The following is a 24,896-nucleotide window of genomic DNA, read 5'->3' as shown; positions in this document are numbered from 1 at the left end:
GCTGAAGGATTCACCATGAATTGTTAAACATATCGATACATTTGCTCGTTCTGAATATACGAGGGCGTCCTAAAAAGTAGTGCCTCCTAATTTTTGAGTGAAAACTCTTTAAACTTTTTAAATGAAACGAATTTTATAAACATTCTACATCTTTGTTCTTCGCGTCTACACATTTAATTCTCATCGTAGTCGTCTTGGCGACGAACACTTTTCTCCCAACTAGAGAAGAGTTTGTTGATAGCGTCACTGTAGTATGTGTCTGAAGCTCGGGGTCTAGCGGCTAGCGTTGCTGCCTCTGGATTACGGTGTCCCGGGTTCGATTCCTGGCCGGGTTCGGGATTTTCTCTGCCTGGAGACTGGGTGTTTGTGTTGTCCCCATCATTTCATCATCATCATTCGTGACAGTGGCTACAAAAGAAATTGGACTGTGTAAAAATTGTGACTCTGTCTGGGCGCTGATGTCCGCAGAGTTGAGCGCCCCACAAACCAAGCATCACTCCAGAATGTTTTACATTGTAGACGGAACTACAACCTCACCTCTGTTTGCACAACGTCATCGATATCAACGTGAAGTTCTTGAAGATGTTCTTTAATAAATTTCCTTTAATTTACGTCTATGGTCACAAACTTTTTGTTCACAGATTACCGGTTTCGGTCTATAATGACCATTTTCAGATCTGCAGCAAAAATATGGAAACAACGTAAATACACTCATTGTCTACAGCTTAAAAACGATAAATAGACCATAATGAAAAGTACTACTGACATACATATGCAATTGTGCGCTTTATGTATGAAGAAGCATACCTGTGTTTTATAAAAACAGTGTCCTAATGTACTGCAGGCATAGTGGCATCGTCAAATGTTAAACAACAGCACTAGCATCGTCAAATATATATAACTAACAGCATATACACGAGTCATGTTGTCAGTAGCACTACTGTTCAAAACAAGCTGCCCTACAATAGCCACAAGAAGTTTGTGTTGCAAGTTCACCAGATGTCGCTACAGCAGGCATACACTAGTTTTCAGTGATCAATTGAACAGCAAGGGAGCGGATACAATCTTTGGAGTCTGTAATGAGCTTATAAGGTATAAAAGGCATTTGTTGTTGTTGTGGTCTTCAGTCCTGAGACTGGTTTGATGCAGCTCTCCATGCTACTCTATCCTGTCCAAGCTTCTTCATCTCCCAGTACTTACTGCAACCTACATCCTTCTGAATCTGCTTAGTGTATTCATCTCTTGTTCTCCCTCTACGATTTTTACCCGCCACACTGCCTTTAAATGCTAAATTTGTGATCCCTTGATGCCTCAGAACATGTCCTACCAACCGGTCCCTTCTTCTTGTCAAGTTGTGTCACAAACTCCTCTTCTCCCCAATTCTATTCAACATCTCCTCATTAGTTGTGTGATCTACCCATCTAATCTTCAGCATTCTTCTGTAGCACCACATTTCGAAAGCTTCTATTCTCTTCTTGTCCAAACTATTTATCGTCCATGTTTCACTTCCATACATGGCTACACTCCATACAAATACTTTCAGAAACGACTTCCTGACATTAAATCTATACTCCATGTTAACAAATTTCTCTTCTTCAGAAACGCTTTCCTTGCCATTGCCAGTCTACATTTTATATCCTCTCTACTTCGACCATCATCAGGCATTACAGTAATAAAAAGCAATGAAATAGAACACGACAAAAGTCAGATTGTTAAAAAGAGGAAGAGTTACGAGACAATAATTGACATATGCTCAAGTGCCAATATTATAGATAATGACATAAGTAATAAACATCAGTCATAGTGCATATTGCATTATGGTCTATTTATTGTTTTTAAGCTGTAGACGATCTGCGAGTGTATTTATGTTGTTCCCATATTTTTGCTGCAGATCTGAAGATGGTCATTATAGACCGAAACCGGTAATCTGTGAAGCAAAAGTTTGTGACCATAGACGTAAAGTAAAGGAAATTTATTCTATATACGGGCCACTGTTTTACTCGCGACGATGTCGCAGCTTGTGGTGTTCTTTAAGTTTTGGAAATAGATTAAAATCGGGTGCGGCGAAGTCGGGACTGTATGGAGGATAATCGATGAAATTGAACCCAAGGCGTCGAATTGTTGCAGATGTCTCGGCGCTCGCGTGTGGACTGCCATTGCCATGCCGAAGGAGAGGCTGCTCCATGAGAGGAAAAAAATCTTCGAATTGGTGCTATCGGTTTTCTGAGAGTCTCGCGGTACCTTTAGGCACGAATTTCAAATGCATCGCACCTGGAACATCCCAGAACACTGTGAGCATGACTGCGCCTACTGATGGCATGGCCTCGAACATTTTTGGCTTCAGCGATCCACTCCGAGCTCTCACACAGTCGCTGAGATTAGCACCACCGTTTCCTTCAATACAAGCACGAACAACCCAGTGTCACGCTCTGGTGTGTCGATACTGTCACCACTGTACACAGCTTTCATTCTTCTATGGATCTCAGTTGGAAGCTCGTGATGGGTAAAGTTGGTTGCAAGTCGCTAAGTTACTCTTGTTCTGAAATACTGGACGAACATTTTGTGGCTGTTTATTTGCGCGTCGTGATCTGAGCTAGCTTCTCCCCCCTTCTCTCCAGACAGTAAGTCACATGTATACCGAGGTCGGTTGAAACCGAGCCAGTGGTTTAGCAGGAGATGTGGAACATACGTACATCCACTATTATAATACACTACTGGCCATTCAAATTCCTACACCAAGAAGGAACGCAGATGATAAACGGGTATTCATTGGACAAATATATTATACTAGAACTTACATGTCATTACATTTTCACGCAATTTGAGTCCATAGATCCTAGAAATCAGTATCCAGAGCAACCACCTCTGGCCGTAATAACGGCCTTGATACGCCTGGGCATTGAGTCAAACAGAGCTTGGATGGCGTGTACAGGTACAGCTGCCCATGCAGGTTCAACACGATACCACAGTTCATCAAGAGTGGTGACTGGCGTATTGTGATGAGTCAGTTGCTCGGCCACCATTGACCAGACGTTTTCAGTTGGTGAAAGATCTGGAGAATATGCTGGCCAGGGCAGCAGTCGAACATTTTCTGTATCCAGAAAGGCCCGTGCAGGACCTAAAACATGAGGTCGTACATTACCCTGCTGAAATGTAGGGTTTCGCAAGGATCGAATGATGGGTAGAGCCACGGGTCGTAACACATCTGAAATGTAACGTCCACTGTTCAAAGTGCCGTCAAAGCGAACAAAAGGTGACCGAGACGTGTAACCAATGGCACCCCATACCATCACGCCGGGTGATACGCCAGTATGACGATGACGAATACACGTTTCCAATGTGCGTTCACCGCGATGTCGCCAAATACGGATGCGTCCATCGTGATGCTGTAACCAGAACCTGGATTCATCCGAGAAAATGACGTTTTGCCATTCGAGCACCCAGGTTCGTCGTTGAGTACACCATCGCAGGCGCTCCTGTCTGTGATGCAGCGTCAAAGGTAACCGCAGCCATGGTCTCCGAGCTGATAGTCCATGCTGCTGCAAACGTCATCGAACAGTTCGTGCAGATGGTTGTTGTCTTGCAAACGTCCCCGTCTGTTGACTCAGGGACTGAAACGTAGCTGCGCGATCCGTTACAGCCATGCGGATAAGATGCCTGTCATCTCGACTGCTAGTGATACGAGGCCGTTGGGATCCAGCACGACGTTCAGTATTACCCTCCTGAACCCACCGATTCCATATTCTTCTAACAGTCATCGGATCTCGACCAATCGGATCTCGACCAACGCGAGCAGCAGTGTCGCGATACGATAACCGCTATCGCGATAGGCTACAATCCGACCTTTATCAAAGTCGGAAACATGATGGTACGCATTTCTCCTCCTTACACGAGGTATCACAACAACGTTTCACCAGGCAACGCCGGTCAACTGCTGTTTGTGTATGAGAAATCGGTTGGAAACTTTCCTCATGTCAGCACGTTGTAGGTGTCGCCACCGGCGCCAATCTTGTGTGAATGCTCTGAAAAGCTAATCATTTGATATCACAGCATCTTCTTCCTGTCGGTTAAATTTCGCATCTGTAGCACGTCATCTTCGTGTTGTAGCAGTTCTAATGGCCAGTAGTGTATGTATGGATGCATGAGGAATATAATGTCAAGTTGATAGAATCCGTTAGAGAGCAAATAGTATGATCATGATGAAATCATTTTTATTCACTACCGCAAGTCCCTAATGTAACGGTGATAAGTCAGCAAGGTAATTACAGCTACCTCGAACATAAGGAACGAAACTGGTCAGATCTATCGCACGTTTTTCTTTGTAATCAGCGTAAGTGATACAAATTTGTACTTGTTTACTTGCAATTGTGCTTATCCTTTTTAGTTAAAAGGAATACAATGGCCGGCCGGGGTGGCCGAGCGGTTCTAGGCGCTACAGTCTGGAACCGCGCGACCGCTATGGTCGCAGATTGGAATCCTGCCTCGGGCATGGATGTGTGTTATGTCCTTAGGTTAGTTAGGTTTAAGTAGTTCTAAGTTCTAGGGGACTGATGACCTCAGAAGTTAAGTCCCATAGTGCTCAGAGCCATTTGAACCATTTTGAATACGATGGCTGTTCTTAGTCACCCTGTTCCCACATGATGCAAGCATCTCATGAGTTTATCGTCTTTCTCAAGTCCCCAGGCCGATCTTTGAGTGCTTCATAAATGTTCTGTCATTCATATTTCTTTCTGTTCGGCATTTGTAATGTGGATCTCTTCGATCTGACAAGCACCTATGACACATTAAGCTATCAAAGATATTACGTTCTGCTCAGACCGCTCCAGCGCTGACACACTCGTATCAACCAGAAAAGATCCCTAGCAAAACAGCAGAGAAATGCTCACTGTGCTACCACTACCACAGCAGAGAAAAAGTAAACTTTCTGTAATGTTTCGCGTAAAGACCGACAAATAGTGGAACACGACCTAATTGTGTTCACACGTGCTCGCTTACAGTATACACAGAAAGAATTGAAAGGTTTGGTACAAGAGGGTGGCAGCTCCACTTTTTCCAGTTTGTGTCAAATTAAAAAAAAAAAAAAGTTTTAAAAATTCAGTTTTCACCAAAAAGAAAAAACTGTCAGCCTTGTTTTAGGCTATGGGGTATCTAACACTACTGACGACAATACACACAAATGCAGGCACTCAGGTACGTGCAATAGAATATTGAATTTTGGAGCTGTCTCCGTTTTGCTCCAAAGTGAATGAAAAACTCTTTGTAGGCTCATTTTCTTCATAATTAACCATATTTCAGTTAAAAAAACATTTATTAATAAAGAAAATGCAACAGTATTGGCATAATACAGTCCTTCAGTCACTTGAGGATCGTTTGAAGCATCTGACGTCAACGGGTAGTAAAACCGCATTTTGTTTTGCCCAAGATACTTTCTGGCCAGCTCTTTGACATCTTTAAACTTTTGGCCTTTAAGCGGGAGGAGACAATCATAAGCTTGATGAAGGTGGTCCATTGTTATGAGACTCGCAGGTCCTTGGTTGCAAATTTGCGCATTATCAAAGAAAGTCATCCCTACGGTCGCACTGCATTGAATAATCCCTTTACCTATTATACCTGTTTATAGAGGAATATTTTTTACTTAGTGATTAAATATTTTCCTCTTTTCTTGTTCGATAATGATACCTAAGGGTTCTTTACAAAAAATGTCTTCAACGTATCAACAAAGTGGAAAATAAATCTCTGGTCCACTTCAGTGACACGAAATTTTGGGCCGGTTCTTCTGATAATGCGAGCATAGTCCACTGGAAGAAAAACTCTTTCCATCTTCCTCAAACACTTTTCTATATAACCGAACGCATGGCATAAAGCTGTGGTCCGGTTCTGGGAATCGATGAGCGATCTTCGTAAAGCGGCCACTATTGGACAATGTAAAGCAGGTACTGCGTTGACGAATGATTTTTATTTCGTGAGACACAGTTATCGGAAAATAGGTAAAGTGTTTTGATGTCATCTGTTAGAACGTGATTGATGTGTTGATGTATAAAACTTATTGGCTCATTGGGCGTCTTTTTTCAGATGGTTTCATCATAGAGATAAAAATAATGTTTTCCAGTCTTACCAGACTGAATCGCAAAGCTATAGACCCACAACTGGCGTTTATAAAGGAACTTTGGGGAGAGGCACATTTTGTTGGTAGTCGAAGCACAACATCTCGGTATCATTATTACATTGTGCAAGTGCCATCTTGTCTTTAATATCTTGATAAAATGAATCCGTCCGACTTTGATGAAGTAGCTTGGCATCCTGGAGCTCCTTACGTCTCTCATCTGAGATAGGAGAGGCACTGAGTTCCTTTTGTATGTTGTCACACTTTTGACACGTGTCCGATCATGAGTGCCCGAATCGGATGTTAAAGTGTGTCTCGAAGTACCGAAAATAAAAATCCTATTCTACTGGAGATTCAGGGTGCTTCTCCATGTACAAACGAGGTACTGGTTTGATAGTGAGGTCGGCAGGCAAGTATTGTCTATTGCCATTGTCTCGTCGACTGTAATGCGATTCTCGCCTAGGGAAACTGCCAATGTGACAATGGACCTTTTGCACAGTTTCATTTGGAATTTTGTTGGGTCTTGTATTATGCTTTCCCCTACCATCTGGTTTTGGTGTGATAGATTCGTCAAAAGAAAGTTGCTTTGCGATGTTTTCCACTCGCTTTCTGAACACACCATACAGAGACGCAAATGCTTTTTTTACAGACTCTTGCATTACTCTCATCTCCTCCCTCCTATTGTTTTGGGGAAGAACGAGGCAGTTTCTCTGAAACTAGTGGGTGGAGCTGCCTCTTTCTTGCACCAAACGGAGGGTTTTTTTTTTTTTTTTTTTTTTTTTTTTTGTATGCGATAGAATGTTCAACTCAATAGAGCCAAAAAGTGGAGCTACCTCCTTATTACGCCAAACTCTTCAATTGTCGTTCAACCGTGCAACTTCCTGGCAGATAAAAACTGTGTGACAGACAGGGACTCAAACTTGCCCCCTCTGCTTTTCGCAGACCGGAGCTCTACCGTCAGAACTATACGAGCACAACTCCCGATCCAGCCTAACAGCGCCGCTTCCTCCAGTACTCCTCTCCTACTTTGCACTATTCACACGAGTGCTCCGCTCGTGTTCTCTCCGGTGTGAACCGGGCTGCGCTATTGAGCGTTCGCTGCCCGCAGGCTTCCTGAGCACGGGCGATGCCGCGGCGCCGGGCAACTACGCACTCAAGGACCAGCTGCTGGCGCTGCGCTGGCTGCGCCGCCACGCGCCGGCCTTCGGCGGCGACCCGCGGGCCGTCACCGTCAGCGGGCAGAGCGCGGGCGCCGCCTCGGCACACCTGCTGCTGCTGTCGCCCGTCTCCGCAGGTCAGCCCCGCCCCTCTCACATTCAAGTAATACTCCAGCCTGTCTGAGTTGGTTATATACAACGTGGTCCATTGATCGTGACCGGGACAAATATCTCACGAAATAAGCGTCAAATGAAAAAACTACAAAGAACGAAACTCGTCTAGCTTGAACGGGGAAACCACATGGCGCTATGGTTGGCCCGCTAGATGGCACTGCCATAGGTCAAACGGATATCAACTGCGTTTTTTTTAAAAATAGGAACCCCCATTTTTTAATTACATATTCGTGTAGTACGTAAAGCTGAGAGGCACCCACATGCGTTGCTCATACTGTGGCATCAAGCAATCAGGCCTGCAAGATGAGTGGTCTACCAAGCGAGTGGATTCATTCTTATTTATCGAGTAACATGAGGTCTAGTACTCACAATTAAGTTACAAATTATTCTCCTGTATGAATATTACGCAACATCTGACTATTAGTACTTTACATAACTCTGACTGTTCACTACGCACTGGCACTACCACATTTTCTTTCTTACCCAACGGCTTTGATCAACAAGTGGCCATCGCACTGAATATGAATGGCGCACACATTATAAATTCTGGATATCATGTCAACATACAATTCGAAGGAAAACGCCACCAATCTTTTTCTTTTCACTATCTATTTTATTCCGATAAATTCTATAACCTAAACACACCATTACATTTTCTACAACAATTGCACATGAGAAACTCCGCCCAGTGGGCATGGCTTTACATTGGTGATTCTCTATCTTATGGTCTCGTAATTACCTAACACTTCAGTGCACTTTCTGGATAGGATGGTGGATCTTTTGCTATATCTCACACTTCGACTCTCACACCCATCATCACGAAAATTTCCTCCAGACCGAGCGGTACAAAAGGAACATGCATAACCCACTACCTCTGAACCTATCATGCTACTCTCCCATGCAAACCACACATACTTAAATTACACGAAATACACCACACTGGCAACATGGAATACAACACAAGGAATAGTCACAACGTTATAATCACACCACTTTCATTTTCCCACTTCAATTAGAGTTCATCCCAGTTTCACACGACACTACCCCACTTCGTAGCTTTTTTTTCCTACTATGAACTCTGGAGGATATATGCACGTCTTCCTGTGCAACGCAAGCCAAGTGGCGTTGCTGGATAGACGGCTGACTCACCTTGCTTCACTCTCAGAGTATTATAGTTTGAATCAAGCGTCACACGGAAACATAACACGCAAAGTAATATTAAGAAAATATTCGTCACACACGCGAGTCCTCAACTGATACCATGGACGAGTACTTCTCTTTATCCTCTCACACACAGATTGAGACTCACACAGTACTCACCACGTTCAAGTACTCGTGTCCGCATCTCGTGGTCGTGCGGTAGCGTTCTCGCTTCCCACGCCCGGGTTCCCGGGTTCGATTCCCGGCGGGGTCAGGGATTTTCTCTGCCTCGTGATGACTGGGTGTTGTGTGCTGTCCTTAGGTTAGTTAGGTTTAAGTAGTTCTAAGTTCTAAGGGACTGATGACCATAGATGTTAAGTCTCATAGTGCTCAGAGCCATTTTTTTTTAAGTACTCATCTCTAATTTCAAGTCCTGCACACCCCATTTCTTAAATATTTCGAACTTATAGTACACACGCCAGTAATTCAGCTTAACTTTAGCACTCGGAATATTTCAACTTATTGCTACACGTGGTTTCATTGTGACCGTTGGTCACTTCCGAAGATTACTATGATCCCCTTAATATTACCTGCCTGACATTTAATTCTCCGCACAAAAGTTTCTGAAATAGAGAAATTATTATTCCAAACTACTCTTAAGTATTCCACATGCATACCATTCTATCCACTATTTTGTCTTTATGCAGCACGCCTAAGACAGGTCTTACCAACACAAGATCCAGCGCCAGAATGCTGAAAACATGGCCGTTCTTCAGGTAATCTCGCACCTCTGCCGAAGTAGGGGAGCACCTTGCTACCGTATTGGTCAGCCACATTTCAGGCGCTCAAAGCTCCGGTAAATTTCATCTCTTTGGTTCCACCAAAGGTGACCAAAGGACCGTCTCAAAGATGAGCATATATAGCACATTAACTATCTGCGGTTAGCAGACGACCATACATTCATTCATTTCACAGATCTCCCCAAATTGGATGTAGGGATTTATTTTGTGGGAGTGCACATGTGATCAATTAAATAAATAAATTGTCCTTCTTTCCTACAATGGTATCCGGCTTCGGTGTATTAAGTGAAATTGAGTTAATATTACAAAAAATATGTTGTTCTGACAAGAATAACGAAGAATGTTGTACCTGTTTTCAATGTCGGGCGGTACTGTACCCTTTCATAGCAATTGGACCACCATTTTCGCTTTGTGGTAGATGGTGCTGTAATAGTCACAAACATATGGCTCACAATTTTAGACGAACAGTTGGTAACAGGTAGGTTTTTTAAATTAAAATACAGTCCCTAGGTACATTCGAACATTTCATTTCGGTTGTTCCAATGTGCTACATGTACACTCGACAACAAAAAAAGTGGGTCACCCCTGAATTCCAACGTGTAGGCTGCACCTGAATGTATGCAACCAACATAGCATATCTGTGTTGCACATAGTCGCAACCCTCCACAGTACAGTCATTCCAAGATACACAATAGGTACCGCTACAGACTACTAGAGAACACCGATCTTTATGATGGTCCATCCAGATGTAAAGTAACACTGCGATAGTACAGAAGAAATCAGACAGTCCTTAACGTTTGTAAACTAAACTTAATTACAATAAGTGACATTTCAAATATTATGGGACAAGTAGTTTTGTCACATAAATCGTTCAGTAATCCTTAGGCACAATTAATATTCGAGACAGTATATGGATTTATAACGTTGGATGGCTGTTGGAAACAAGTTCTTTGCTGTCTAAAAGGTTTACCCAACACATGCTGAACGTCGTTCAACGTTCAATGGGGAGTGGTTTTGCATCAACTTTATGTAATACTAAGCAGTTAAAAGAAAACGTTACTAACGGCGGCAACCACTCTACGGAAATCGCAACATTAACAGCGAATCACAAGTAGTATCATTGTTCACATTACTCATCAACAGTTACTTGTACACGAAGTTGTACTTTAAATGACATGACCAACGTCTTCGTTCTGGATCCAGATGCAAACCCAGAGCGTAAAGCCTTTGTTAACCAAGCAAAGCTTTGTGCCTTATCGAGACTCGACCACTAGGAAGAAAGAGACGTCAAATATTGACGTTTGCACCAGTATCAGTTATCAATTCTCAACTTGAACGTACATGATGATAATGTTTGTATGAAAGCAGGAACCCTAACATGACAATTACCTTCTTGGTAATTAACCTCGAAAGACGTTGTATAGTGTTGCATTGTCAAGGAATAAAGGATGCACATGTTTAAAATTGAAACGCCATCATGTAATGCTGGGGACAAGGATGTAAACCCAGCACCTAATCGGATTGTTGAATAAGTACGTAAAATCAGAATGTAGATATCACAGTTTGTCACCAGTAGTGGGGTTGGAACCTTAAATGACGACTGAAGCTGTATTGCCTGACCGGGATTCGAAGCCGGCGCCTACCGCCGTCGTTGTCTAACCAGGAACAGACGAGAAATGTCCAATTTTGGTCCACCATCAGCGAGATGTGCACACGTATAACTAGAAATAAGGTGACGAAAACGTCTATGCTGACTGAGAGTCGAACGCCGCACACATGGTTATGAAGACACGTTAATAATCAACTTCATATTCAGTAGTAGCTAGGAGTAGCATGTTTAGTTGCAAACCTTAAGGCCTTACTCATCCCTAGTAACGTGTTGCCTAATATCTGCGATATCATGATGTTAATTTACAAGTGGATTGACTGCCGTAAAGAGCAATGTTCTCTAGTAGTCGTCTATCATTGAGATGTAAATGAAATGCCTCAGCAGAAAGTAATTTCCGTCGTGCAGCACGTATTGTTTCAGAGACACTGAGTACATGTTATAAGTGCACAAAACGTGTATTATATACTAAGTATATACTATTATTTGGAGAAGCTGCCGCCAAAACTGTTTACTTTTACATTCCGCTTAGTTGTCGTGGTTGAATACAGGTTTTCTTAAGGCTACATATAATGCACAGCGCTTACAAGAAAGTATAGTTTCCTGCGTCATGCTATTGCTAGCTAGGTGAAATATTTTGTGGTAGCTATGTTTAAAATGAATGTATTTTTGAAAGTATTGTTCGTCAAATATTTGAATAAATCGTCAACTGTAGGTGTGCCTGCACATGTTGTAGCATAATAGCTGTAGCTGCGTTAGTTTGTACTACAGACTTGGGTAGGTTGGGTGTAACTTTTGATCCTTCAAGGGGTGATCGTGGCCATGTGGCCCGGGTCTGTATTAGCCGCGGCTCGCGAGCTACGGGCCAGCCAGGCTGGCCGAGGCGAGACGCAAGTGAGCGTGCTTGCGGTGGCGTTGGTGGGCCAACAGCCCGGGACGAGCGCCGTATGCCTCTGCCTCTGGCGCTCCGTTTGACGTAAATATGTTTACTTCCTCTCCTGGAATCAGTATAAGAGCGGCAAGCAGAAATACACATCAGGCTGTCTGCCGTAATGGCTCACTGGGAGAGGTCTATTCGAGGTAGAGTCAAAATGGTTCAAATGGCTCTGAGCACCATGGGACTTAACATCTGAGGTCATCAGTCCCCTAGAACTTAGAACTACTTAAACCTAACTAACCTAAGGACATCACACACATCCATGCCCGAGGCAGGATTCCAACCTGCGACCGTAGCGGTCGCGCGGTTCCAGACTGAAGCGCCTAGAACCGCTCGGCCACTCCGGCCGTCCGAGGTAGAGTCGTCGCTCTCATTGAGGAAGGAGGATGTTCCATCAGAGAAGCTGGCAGACGGTATGGCGTACCACATACCACTGCAACGAGATGGTGGGGGATCTGCCTTGAAAGAGGCTCCACCAATAGGGCTCCTGGCTCAGGCAGGAAGAGAGTGATCTCACAGCAGGAAGACAGGGACCTAGTGTCTAGCAGCAGAGAAAATCCCTTTCTGAACGCGAAGCAGTTGCGGCGGGAGACCAACTTCCCCGGCTCCAGTGACACGATTCGCCGAAGGCTGAGGGACGCTGGACTGCATGCACGACGATCCGCCGTGAAACAAGAGCTCAGCGAAGACAACGTTTTATGCCGGCTAGCATTTGCGGAGCTCCATCTGAGGGCGTCGTGGGACAACGTCATTTTCACTGATGAGAAGGTGTTTTCCACCAATAACGACGGTCCACGAATCGTTTACAGGCCGCAAGGGACTCGCCATCGACGCGAATATGTAACCACGACGAGAAGAAGTGGCCTGCTATCTGTTACCTGCTGGGGTTGGAATTCTGCGAGAGGGGCGGGAATTCTTCACAGGATAGAAGGAACTCTGGACAGCGCGCAGTATGCCCTCATGTTGGAAAATGTGATGCTTCCGTCAGTGCGAATGCTGTACGCAGAAGGGGACGTCACTTTGGAAGAGGACCATTCTCCCAGTCACAAGTCTGTATTTGTTTAGCAGCGGTTCTCCACGATTGGCGTCAACGTCATGGACTGGCCGCCACGGGCGGCTGACATGAACCCCATGGACAACATGTAGGCTGAGGTCGCCAGAACATTAACAGAGAACTGGCCACGAAACCAACCAACTACTGCGGACGCTCTTTGGGACTCCGTCCTGGAAGCCTGGGAGGAAGTTTCTTCTTCAGGCTGTTACGTCCGACGTCTTATACATTCTATGCCAAGACGCTTGATAGAAGTTCAAAATAATGAAGGATTCTGGATAAAATATTAGAGTTCTTAAAATGTTTTGTTATGTCTTCTTTTTCGTCATTTTTTCTCATTGGGAGCTAGTGGAAGATCCCGTGGCAACAGAAAAGATACAATATGGGTTAGCTTTCCTTTGAGTTGCCCTTTTAATTCAAGTGGGTTTCTTTTGAATATACAGTTTGTTAAGTATTCTATTTTGATTTCATTTATATCCTGTCTACATACTTACAAATTAATCAGCGTAGATGGACTCTGTCACAGTAGTTTTTGTTATTTCAAATACGTCTCTCTCTTCCCCTCCATCCATGAATACAGCCTCCGTCCTCCACACAATACGCTAACGATTTCATACTATGTTTACTCGCCGCGCGGGATTAGCGAGCGCTCTAGGGCGCTGCAATCATGGACTGTGAGGCTGGCCCCGGCGGAGGTTCGAGACCTCCCTTGGGCATGGGTGTGTATGTTTGTCCTTAGGATAATTTAGGTTAAGTAGTGTGTAAGATTAGGGACTGATGACCCTGGCAGTTAGGTCCCATAAGATATCACACACGTTTGACCATTTATGTTTACTCGTTGTTAATATCTCTTCTGTTCTCTCTCACACACTCTCTCTCTCTGACACTATCGCCACAAGTGCCCTTCTATGACACTCCCCCAAAACTTTGTAAACAAATCTAGCGGTTTCCAATGACGCTACATTTTCTCTTGTAATTGCTGCTGTCTTTACTCTCTATCATTCCTCTCACCACCAATGAAACCGTATTCTTTGATCTCCTCTTCCCTATAACCCATTCTTCGTTCTGAGAACAATCCTTCCTTATCTCTCGGTCCAAAGATAAAACGAACTGTGGCACACATCTAAGTAAGCAATACTTTGCAAGAATTTCACGCTTATATTTTGCACTTCTGCACTTCTATCCATTCCCAGATCCTGCCCTCCTTCCTGTTACGCGTCCCTTAACATCTGCATCTACATCTAAATGAATACTCTGCAATTCATAATTATCTGCTTGGCAGGGGGTTCTGTGGTCTGGTGGGTTAATCTTGTATTGATGTGTAAAAGTGTAGGTTCACATCTCACGTCAGGCGTAGATTTTTAACACACACAAGTAGCTCTCCTTCACCCCTAGTAACGCCAAGTGCAGAACGCCAGTAAGCTCCGTAGTTCAATATCCAAAGTAAAGATAACATCCCTTCGCTGCCGACTGGGCATTCGTTTGAGCTGTGACAGATGGAGAAACCCCGTAAGGCAGAGACTCTGACACCAACAAGCCGTCGTAAACTAGAAAACATTTTTCAATTAATGAACCAATGGCCATGTAAGTTCACAAGGCTCTTACTTTATTTGAAACTGAGACGTTGAAAATTGTGGTGCTGGACTGGGATTCGAATTCGATTTCACTGTGGTCCCGAAGATTGCAAACTCTTCTAGGCGTCCTCGAAAGGCACCTATCTGGTTTCGAATCTTGATCAGCACAAAATATTCATTATTTCATTTCAAGCCCTAACATGTGCACTCCGAACTACTGGTGAAAAATAGTTGCATTTTCAACGTCTCTTCGTGCATTGTCAGCTGTACCGTGTTCGTTTCAACTCACAGCCACATGATGAGCTTTTTATCACAACATTACAAGATCAAACGTTTCCTTACATCTTTTCAAGTTCAAACATTCCTCTCCATCCTACTGGTGAAAACGGATTTGGTTTTGACGTTGTGTTCTTTGTGATCACCAACGACGACATGTTGTGGATTCAACTTCTAGCCAGCAGAGTATTTTCCATCACATCATTGAAAGCACAAACATGCCATTCCTAGCTATTATTGGAAAAGAATTTGATAGTTAAAGTTTCTTCATGACCACGTGTGCAGGGTTTGAATTCCATTCAGCACAGAACTTTTCGTCGCCTGATGTCTAGCTAAACATGCGCCCATCTCGCTACTGGTGCACCAACAATAGCTATTTATCGTCTGTTCCTGGCTAGAAAACGACGGTGCTAGATGCTGGGTTCAGGTCCCAGTCAGGCAAAAACAATTCTATCGTCAATTAAGGTTCCAGCATTCCACTATTGGTGAAAACATTTGATATTTAACTTCTGATTTTATGTACAGTCGTGCTCAAAAGTATCCGAACGACCTGAATTGCATTTCGCCTGATTCCCATGCGACCTACATAACGCAACTGTCTAGCAGGTCCTCTAATCGCTCCTTGGTACAGTCGTTTGACTATTAAAAATGGTTCCAATAAATCATCACTAGAAAACACTGCTCTGTATCGCGATAACTCAAGATGTAAAGTAATACCACGATACTACAAATATCAGGGAACGCCTCATCACAGATAAGACTGTCCTTAAGGTTTGTAAGCTCACATTTATTGCAATAAATGACGTACCTGAAATGTTAGCACTCTCATTATTACGTCAGATAGGTAATGCACGTAGTAAGTTCGTCGTATTCATGATTTCCACTTCAAAGTAACATACCATACTTGTTATTTAACACAAAATGTCATTAAAAATTTACGTTATTCACGAGCAACTAGTTGAGAATATGTATGAACATAAAAAAGACACGACGAACCGCGTCGTTCTGCGTATGGATTCAAACCCAGGTCATGCAGGCTAGGCCGCGGTGACCGTGCGATTATAGGCACTTCAATCCGGAACCGCGTGACTGCTGCGGTCGCAGGTTCGAATCCTGCCTCGGGCATGGATGTGTGTGATGTCCTTAGGTTAGTTAGGTTCAAGTAGGTCTAGGTTCTAGGGGACTGATGACCTCAGATGTTGAGTCCAATAGTGCTCAGAGCCATTTGAACCAATCATGCAAGCTAAGATTTCCTAGCTGACGGAAATTAACGGTCATTCCTGACTAGGCATAGAGAGAGTGATATAACTCAATTTTGGACAGTATCTGTTAGCAAATATCAACTTTAAATTACATAACGTAACATTTTTAACGGACGCGAATTCCTACCCAGCATCTATTGTGCCTGTTAACGAACTACGAGAGGTGTTAAATATTGCTACTTCACAAGTAACTTACTTGAAATGCAGTGAGGTAAAGGTTTGTGTTGGACAGGGATTCGAACCCAGAACCTAATCGGATTGTTATCGAAGCACAATCAACTTTGACATATCGGATTTTCTCGGCAGTAGCTAGATGCATTAAATGAAATGACGAGACGAAACATTAATTTTTCCTTCCCAGGACTCCAACCCGGCACGTATCGCTGCTATATTCTAGAGAAAAGGAACGTTAAGTATGGGCTTGTTACACCAGCAGCGACATGTGAACATGTTTGAACTAGAAGTAATATGACGATGTGTTCAGTGCTGACTGAGAATCGAACCCCAAACATATCGTTGTTGACTACACACAAAGAGACGAGACTTACCGAATTTTTCTCCACCAGCAGCTCGGAATAACATCCTTGAACTTACAGTGATCTCGCAAATAGTTCTGTGTCTCACTGGGACTCAAAAACGTCATATATCGTTAATGTTGACAACGAATGAAACTGCATTAAAAATAAAAATTATTATCCACCAGCAGATAGGTGTTCTCATGCTAGAGCTTGATAATACATAGTGAAAAGTTTAGTGCTGGGCCAGGATTCCAACCCATTCATGCGCAATATGTGGAGATGTTGAGGAATCTGCAGTTTTGAAGAAACAACAAGTTGTAATCGAGCTGTATTGTCGCGAAGGAATCAAATTCTTCGTTAAGGGCGGTCTGAGGTGCATTCCCAGTTCATAACCAATTTTATCGACATACAGAAGCTCAAATAAAAGATGGAATAAGTGTCCTGTAACAATACACAGGGTTTGTTTCGTCACTAGAAGTAAATAACTAGTATAAGCAAGGTTACTGGTGATAGAGTTTTTACATGTCGCCACTCCTTACTTTACTGTGGTTCCACCTAACGTCTACTTGGTAGAGAAGGAATATCATGTTTAATGTGATTTTCAGACCACAATGCCATTATACCTTCTTCACTTGGCGTAACCAGAAGAGAATAGAATCTGCCTCTCCCTATCAAAAAAATTGGCAGAAGTTGTATCGAACCGAGACCAACTTCATATGAAACTTTCATCAGTCCAACAGACCACCAAACCCTCATCTCTACGACTCATTTCTCTATCATAACACCGTTGCGGCACACAAGATGAGAATTCTGACACACAGGCTCCCTGCAGTGGTTTGCAGTAAATTCATTTACTCGGTTGACCGAATCGCCATGAACTAGCTGCCTTGGCTACGCAGTGCATACATTCGACTCTATTTTGTAATCACGGAAATAAAATAATGTAACTGCCATCTACACAGAACTGCCAACAGTGTAGGATGCAGAAATTTAAATAGGAAGTGTTCCTTTCCATTTGAGCTACTCTATTGCGCTATCTGTCTGTTGAAACCATCGAGCAGTGCAAAAGAAATGCTGTAACTGTCTGTCTCTCAGAAGTCTAGATCCGGCCATATGCATTATCTCACAGCACTGCGGAATGCCGAAGTTCTGGAGGAACTGTTGTGCACCGAGCGAGGTGGCGCAGTGGTAAGACACTGGACTCGCATTCGGGAGGACGACGGTTCAATCCCGCGTCCGGCCATCCTGATTTAGGTTTTCCGTGATTTCCCTAAATCACTCCAGGCAAATGCCGGGATGGTTCCTCTGAAAGGGCACGGCCGACTTCCTTCCCCATCCTTCCCTAATCCGATGAGACCGATGACCACGCTGTCTGGTCTCCTTCCCCAAAACCAACCAACCAACCAACCAAGGAACTGTTGTTCAGTTCCAGAGATGCTGCAGCTTCGTCACAGCTAGTAGCGTAACGGTAAGCGTCGCGCACTGTTGATAAGACGTCGCGTGTTCTATTACATTCGCTACTACATTTTTTTTTAAAACGCAATTCTGCTGTCTTTTGAAGTTATCAATTTAATGGAACTTTGAACATAATTCTCTTCACTTCTCAACCCAATATAGTCGCATGTGGGAAAAAGGCTAACTTCTGCATCATTTTGTTCTTTTCAGGTTTAATAGACGACCAGGCAACAGATGCGTCTCGAAGCTTTTGTATTATGTATGGGGAGAGTGCATCGTGCCAAAATAGTCAGAAAAATGTTTTCTACGTTAGCTGTCGTCTGGTAGTGGCATTTTATTCTTCTTCAAACCTTGTTTGACAGCTTTAACTCACAACAAGTTTTCTACATGCATGTAATCAATAAACTGCATGTGCAGTGTCAGACTGTTATAGATAACATCAGAGAATTCGCATATATCGTTGATGATTAATTTCTCTCTCATGTTAAGTATTGTTTTAACAACACTAAAAGAAACCTTACGAAAACTGTGCACTGTATTGTAAGAAATGAAATAAAACTACCCACGATAACCTTACGACGAAAGTAAGTCTGTTTTAACAAAACTGAGTATCTGTACACAAGCGTGCCTGTATCTGCACGAATTAGTAAAACACTATTCACTTAGATTTCGATTGGGTTTGTGTTTAAATGGTATGCTGTGTCATACTCAACAGGTATGCAAACGTGGCATTTCATAAATAAAGTTACGTATTCCTAGAAACCCAAAATTTGCTTGTCAGCAGCGAAAAGAGGCGTTACCTTTTGTGCAGCATTGTAAGTTTTTCACCATTACACTTTGAGCTAAAAGTATTTTCTTGCAATTTGCTGATCAATTTATTTCCTTCATACTTATCACCCTGGCATGGGAGTCTTAAGCGAAGAACATTATTGAATTTCGTATCGTTGACGGTCGATTCGAATTTCTTCAGAGACGCTTGTATTGTATAGCAGCTTGGCAGTCAGAAAGCCGAGATCTACGACCATTAACACAACTTACTGAGTCGAGCTGCCAGGAGGATTTGATGTGTAAGGGTTTTCTTCTGATTTTGTTATAGAATTTTTTCTGGGAATTCGCACCTCCATGAAATAATACACAAAAAAGCTCGCACGCGCAACCCCTACCACGGTTAGAACTGACGATTTTCTTAACCGTTGGAACACGAGACACGGGCGGTACCACGGGGCTACGGACACACTGCTGCCAGGACGCCCCTCCCGTCATGGTCTTGGTCGCTCAGCCTTATAACGCATCGTGAAAGATATTAAAAGTTGTCACTTATGTCAAGAATAGCATTTCTTTAGCCAAAAAATTGAAATTTCGGTCTCAGTGTCTTAGTTTACGTGAGGATTATATACCATGAGTCATTCAAATGGAAAGGGAATATCAAGTGAATTTAGCGAGTCAGTTCAGTACCATACGCGGGAGTGATTGCACTGTCACAGTGTTGACAAATGTTTGTGACGGTGTTGCCAATTCTCAGTTGTGCTAGGAACAGCTCTGTAGCGTTATAGGAGGAGAATCCTGTGCTCGTGTCATAGGAGGATACGGAGAGGAGGCGCGGTGTTTGGTTAATATGCAGCGTTTTCTCCTACCAGCTGTCTCAAACATTCAGGTGTGTAATCTTCCATCACTATTACAGTTTCCCACAAAATGTATACGAATATAACACTCACCTTGTTACTTTGTTACGAAAGATTATTTCAGTACAATAAAAAGTCTTTGAAAATCAGCTTTGCCAACCTGTCACGAAAAGTAAGATAACAAACACTTTGCACCTCGAAATCGATTGCATCTATATGCAGTCTTGTGATCATACAAGTAGAATTTCATGAATTGCACGAGAATGTAGAAAAATGTTGGTGCGAATGGAAGCTGTAAGAAACACAGTTACCTAATTATTCTGTATCACGTAATAATCAATTCATTTGATAATTCAGAAGGGAAGAAACTAAAAATTATGCCCATTAAGACAGAACCTCAAGTGCAGATGCGGGCACTGTGCAGATCTGCGCTTTTTCATCTTCAGATCTATACAAATAATGTATACTAACCAGCGTATTCATTGCTTTCGTAATGTTTCCCTCTTGTTTAGTCTTCTTATGATGAACTGGATCCACACCCATGAGTCTGATTTTTTCTTTGTACCCTTCCATCTACTATCTTTGTGTGTTATTGTTCGGTGTTCAAAAAGCAAAATGTTATGCCTGCTCCCACGAGGTATTAAAATGAGGTCGCAAAAAGGCTAACGAATTATAATCAAAATACAGTGAGACTCCAGTTTGTCTGTCGTCGCCGGCCGCGGTGGTCTAGCGGTTCTAGGCGCTCAGTCCGGAACCGCGCGACTGCTACGGTCGCAGGTTCGAATCCTGCCTCGGGCATGGATGTGTGTGATGTCCTTAGGTTAGTTAGGTTTAAATAGTTCTAAGTTCTAGGGGACTGATGACCACAGATGTTAAGTCCCATAGTGCTCAGAGACATTTGAACCATTTGTCTGTCGTCATGGTGTTAAGTGGACAGAAATAGTTGGGTGTTATTGTCGTCTTTTCTTATTGAGGTTTTCATATTACCCTGACACAAGACGCCGAGGTAAATGTATATACTCTCCGTGACGAAACATCCCACATTCCATTCATCCTGATCCAATCGTTACGTGCATCGGCGGCAATGAGTGATAAGAAAGCTGTTGTGGACGAATAACAATAACAATGGTAGTTATTACAAATCAATAATCAAGGATGTTTACTGCATTACAGACGATTAACAAAATAATTAAGAATGGCTGAGTGTTTAATTGGTGCACTGAGTAGGTGTTCTTACCACTTTGTTACTGAATTCTGTTCTAGTTGTTTGAAGAGAGAAAACAAAGAACCCTGTAGCCATACATATCGCTAGTACAACAAGATATTACCTATCAACTATCCTTGCTTTACATCACGAGACGAACACGGCGTCACTGAGCTGATATTTGAAATAGATTTCTGTTTTCTCTCTCTGTCTCTGTCTCTGTCTCTGTCTCTCTTTTTATTTTTATTTTAATTTTTTGAGGAAATCATCAAAAGCGCGATAATAAGCAAGTAGGCATATAACCTATTTACAGTTATTTTCATCGGGATACATAACGCAAAAATACAACTTTTAAGTGTGTTATTGCGTAATTTCAGTTATTGACGGTCTATTCGTGAGCTTGCTCGCATTCAGTGGGGTGAAACCTATCACAGAAGCAAGCAAAACACAAACATTTCTTGCACGATGTGCAACACATAAACGAAATCTCGCTGCACTGACGTGTTGTCCGATATATTGCACGGAAAACATATCTGATTCATGTTGCTAAATACAGCTCTATCAGATATCAATTTGGAAGCGTACCAAGTGTATAAAAGTATATCTTGAAATACGCAGAAAGGCCCATAGAGGTATTCGACTGAAACATAGCCATGACCAAAATTGTAACTGGGGTCGACAGCATCGTCGTCTATCACCTTGACAACTCGAACGGTGACAGTGCTCGGCCTGTTACTTACGTTTACTGGTATCAAAGCTACACCATGAAAACACAAAAATGTTAATAACTCGAAAATCATTAGTTTTGGAACCCGTAGAAAGTAAAGCAGTCATCAGTCGCAAGAGTGGTTTGAGCACCACAGTGCTTTAATAGGCACGGACTTGTTGGAGGTGGTATGCTGTTGCTTTCATCCGACCTTTTTACGTGGCTTTCGGACCACAGTCAACTCGGCATTTTTCACATTAACAAATACTGCCCCAGGGGAAATATGTGTAGAACGGCACATAAAAATCGTGGGACTGGTGAGTGATCGAACCTGAAACCTTCGTATCCATAGTCTTGCTCTTTATCACCTTGCCACCATGCAGCCAACACTGTGGTTTCTGCTTGCCATTAAAATTAAGGATCTCTCGTTTGTGCCTACGTTGGCACTTGCGTGTCCCTTAGGAGACCTTACCTTCGGGATTACTCTCGTATACGTGTGTGTAAACGTCTTCCAATGCCCACTCAAGGAAGACAAGGATACCTAGTCTAGCTCCAATATTACAAATACGCCTCTGTTTGTGGATGAACGCAGACTTAGGTTGATAATCATTTTGAATATTTATCAGTACTGTACCCATTGGTGTGAAACTCGTTTTCTACCAATGATTCCCACAGCTACAGGAACACTACTTTAATACCTCTTACACAAAATACTTACGCAGTGCTATCAGACGAAAAGATCAACCTGACGCAAACTGTGGGAAGTTTGTTTTACAACCTTCGTACCTGGATAAAGAGCTTTTCGTATTTGAGATACCTGTGAACGTTACTGCATAAGACGATTTAAGAAGAAACTAAATTCCTTCAGCTACGCCAATGTTTAAAGAAATCGTGTTAACGGCACTAAATCGTGGTTTGTAAATCGTTTACCAGCCGTACTCTGCTGCGTTTCGCTGGTTCGAAGGCAAAAAGCTTACTGACAAATTTCACAGAAGGAAAAGGGGGACCAAATGTCTCCCACTCGAAGGCCATGTTGTTTTACTTAAATGATTACAATATCGGGTAAAATGAACAATGAGATTGTCAGTATAAGCACATTACTGTTGTCAATATGAAGTTGCACCGTCCAGGACCTGTAATAATAAAGGGCCCGTTTAGGTCAGGCATATTGTACACAGAAGTGGAAGAGAGAGCACCACTAAATTCTACAATCCGTATGCATTGCATACACACAGAAATTTCTGTTACAGTGTACTTATGGAGCCCAATGAGTGAATTGCATATTTTCCGGTGAGAAAGAACACTGGCAAACAGTCTTCGCTACATTAGGTTACTTAAACTGGCGTCACTTTGAGCTAGAATTTATGGCCAGCGACTAAGTGTAAGGACAGTGAGTCGGATGCGGGTTTTGCAACTGTGGAATACTTTCCTTACATTATGGAAGTGAATATTAAATTTGAACTAATATTGCGAAAATTTTGGACTTGGATAGCTTAGAAAATCTTTCTGTTTATTACAAAAGAAAACAATTGATTTTCTAAAACATTCTGTGTCATACACAACTTGAAACAGTTCACGTCGACCAAATCATGTGGAAGAACTAACAGCGACGTATATTGGAAGGCAGTAATATCCCTTGGCTTTTGGTTTGGCGGTATTCGACAGCCATTTCTAGGCGCAAGTAAATGAAGAAAGGCAGCGCGTTTTCATTATCAAGTAACGTCTTCATCAATTACTTTAGTTTTAATGTGATTTACGAGTAATTGCTGATGTTTGATATTAACATGAAAAGGATTTCGTAGACACGGAAAGAACTTGTTCTTGGGCAACTACTTCTATAATGACCAAAAGGACTTAAATGATCTTCAAGCACATGTATTCCAGCAGCGGTATGAAGAAAATGATAGTAATAATGACGGTAATGTGGAATTATCCGGTAACTTCACACTTCACAGTGGATTTTCTCGAACTAAGAAATTTCCTGAATTAGTGAAAATTTCAAAATGGCTTCAAATCGAGGCTATGGCGCCTAGAAGAGTCTTTACATCCTCCTGACATGAGAATAGCATAATCTCAACGTCAGAAGCTTGCTTCTACTTAACCATTTAATAGACTCGCGATTTTTTCCACCGTGATTAGTTTAGTAAGCTAAGCACATCATCCATTACAGCACACTCCTGGGGCTGGGAAATGTGGCCACTATGGTCTGGTGGAACGATCTATCACAAGTGCAATGCGTGGGTTCAGGAATTTACTTTTAAGAGGCGCAAACAGATTTGCTTTACCTCTGGTAACCTCAAGAGAAAGCTGCTATAATCCAGAATCCGCATTAAACATCACGTTTATTCATTCCAAAGTGGGCAGAGCCGGTTTACGTTGGAAAATGACATAGGTGGAGGTCAGGGTAAACAGAAATACTGTCGCCAGTAAACTTGTGAATTTTGATGTACTGATAGCCGTCTAAAGGAACAGGGCTCTTATTTTACTTGTACTTGATTGAACTAGAGACATTAAAAAATTTGGTGCTGGACTGTGATTCGAATTCGTATCTCCTCTTTCGAGGATCTGAATCTCTCGCAACAGTATAGTTCAATCATTTCATTCCTTTTCCCAAGACTGCAATCTTCTCTAGGTCTCCTCCAAAGGTAAATATGTGGGTCCGAATCCTGATCCAGTACAAAAATATTCATAATTTCATTTCAAGCCCTATCACGTGCACACTGGCCTGCTAGTGAAAATTAACGTACATTTTTAATGTCGGTTTATGTTGCCAACAATTTCTGGACAAACACGCACACATCTTACTGTTGGTGAGCAAGCAATTGGTACTTAAGCAATATTCGTGGACAATAAAGAAGAACGATAGGAGTGCGGTTCGATTGTCGCTCAGGCACAACAATTTGTGTCCTTATTTTAAACACCTAGCAGCTGGCAAGAAAAACCGATACGTAACATTTGATTTTACTTAGTTAACAATCCGATTACGTATTGGGTTCGTATCTCCGTCGCAGAACTTCACATCATGCGCCTCATCTTTAAATTCATACACACTTCGTTACTTCTGAATTGAGGTATATCAGACATCTTTCATGGTTAGTTACCAGGGATGAAAGGGTGTTGATAGGAGTCACGGTTTATTACAAAAACTGTCGTCTTTTGTTTTCAAGTTTAGATTTGGTTACTGATATAGGCGAAAATTTCGGTACTTCATGACTCTTCATGGACAATCAGCAATATGATTAGATTAGATTAGATTAATACTTGTTCCATAGATCATGAATACGACATTTCATAATGATGTGGAACGAGTC

The 24,896-nt window shown here is 42.5% G+C and overlaps 1 protein-coding gene across 1 annotated transcript in view; it reads left to right on the top strand.

Moving 5' to 3' along the window:
- Positions 1 to 24,896, top strand: part of LOC124794638 (juvenile hormone esterase-like) — a 516,675-nt gene that overhangs the window by 197,202 nt on the left and 294,577 nt on the right. The window contains exon 5 of the mRNA XM_047258150.1: positions 7,212 to 7,397. Within this exon, the coding sequence (XP_047114106.1) occupies positions 7,212 to 7,397 (186 nt within the window). The remainder of the gene's footprint in view (positions 1 to 7,211; positions 7,398 to 24,896) is intronic.

The sequence above is a fragment of the Schistocerca piceifrons genome, chromosome 4 (genome assembly GCF_021461385.2).
Source record: "Schistocerca piceifrons isolate TAMUIC-IGC-003096 chromosome 4, iqSchPice1.1, whole genome shotgun sequence".
Taxonomy (NCBI): Eukaryota; Metazoa; Arthropoda; class Insecta; order Orthoptera; family Acrididae; genus Schistocerca; species Schistocerca piceifrons.
Note: the sequence above shows the minus strand (reverse complement) of the source record. Positions and strands in the feature narration are given on the sequence as shown.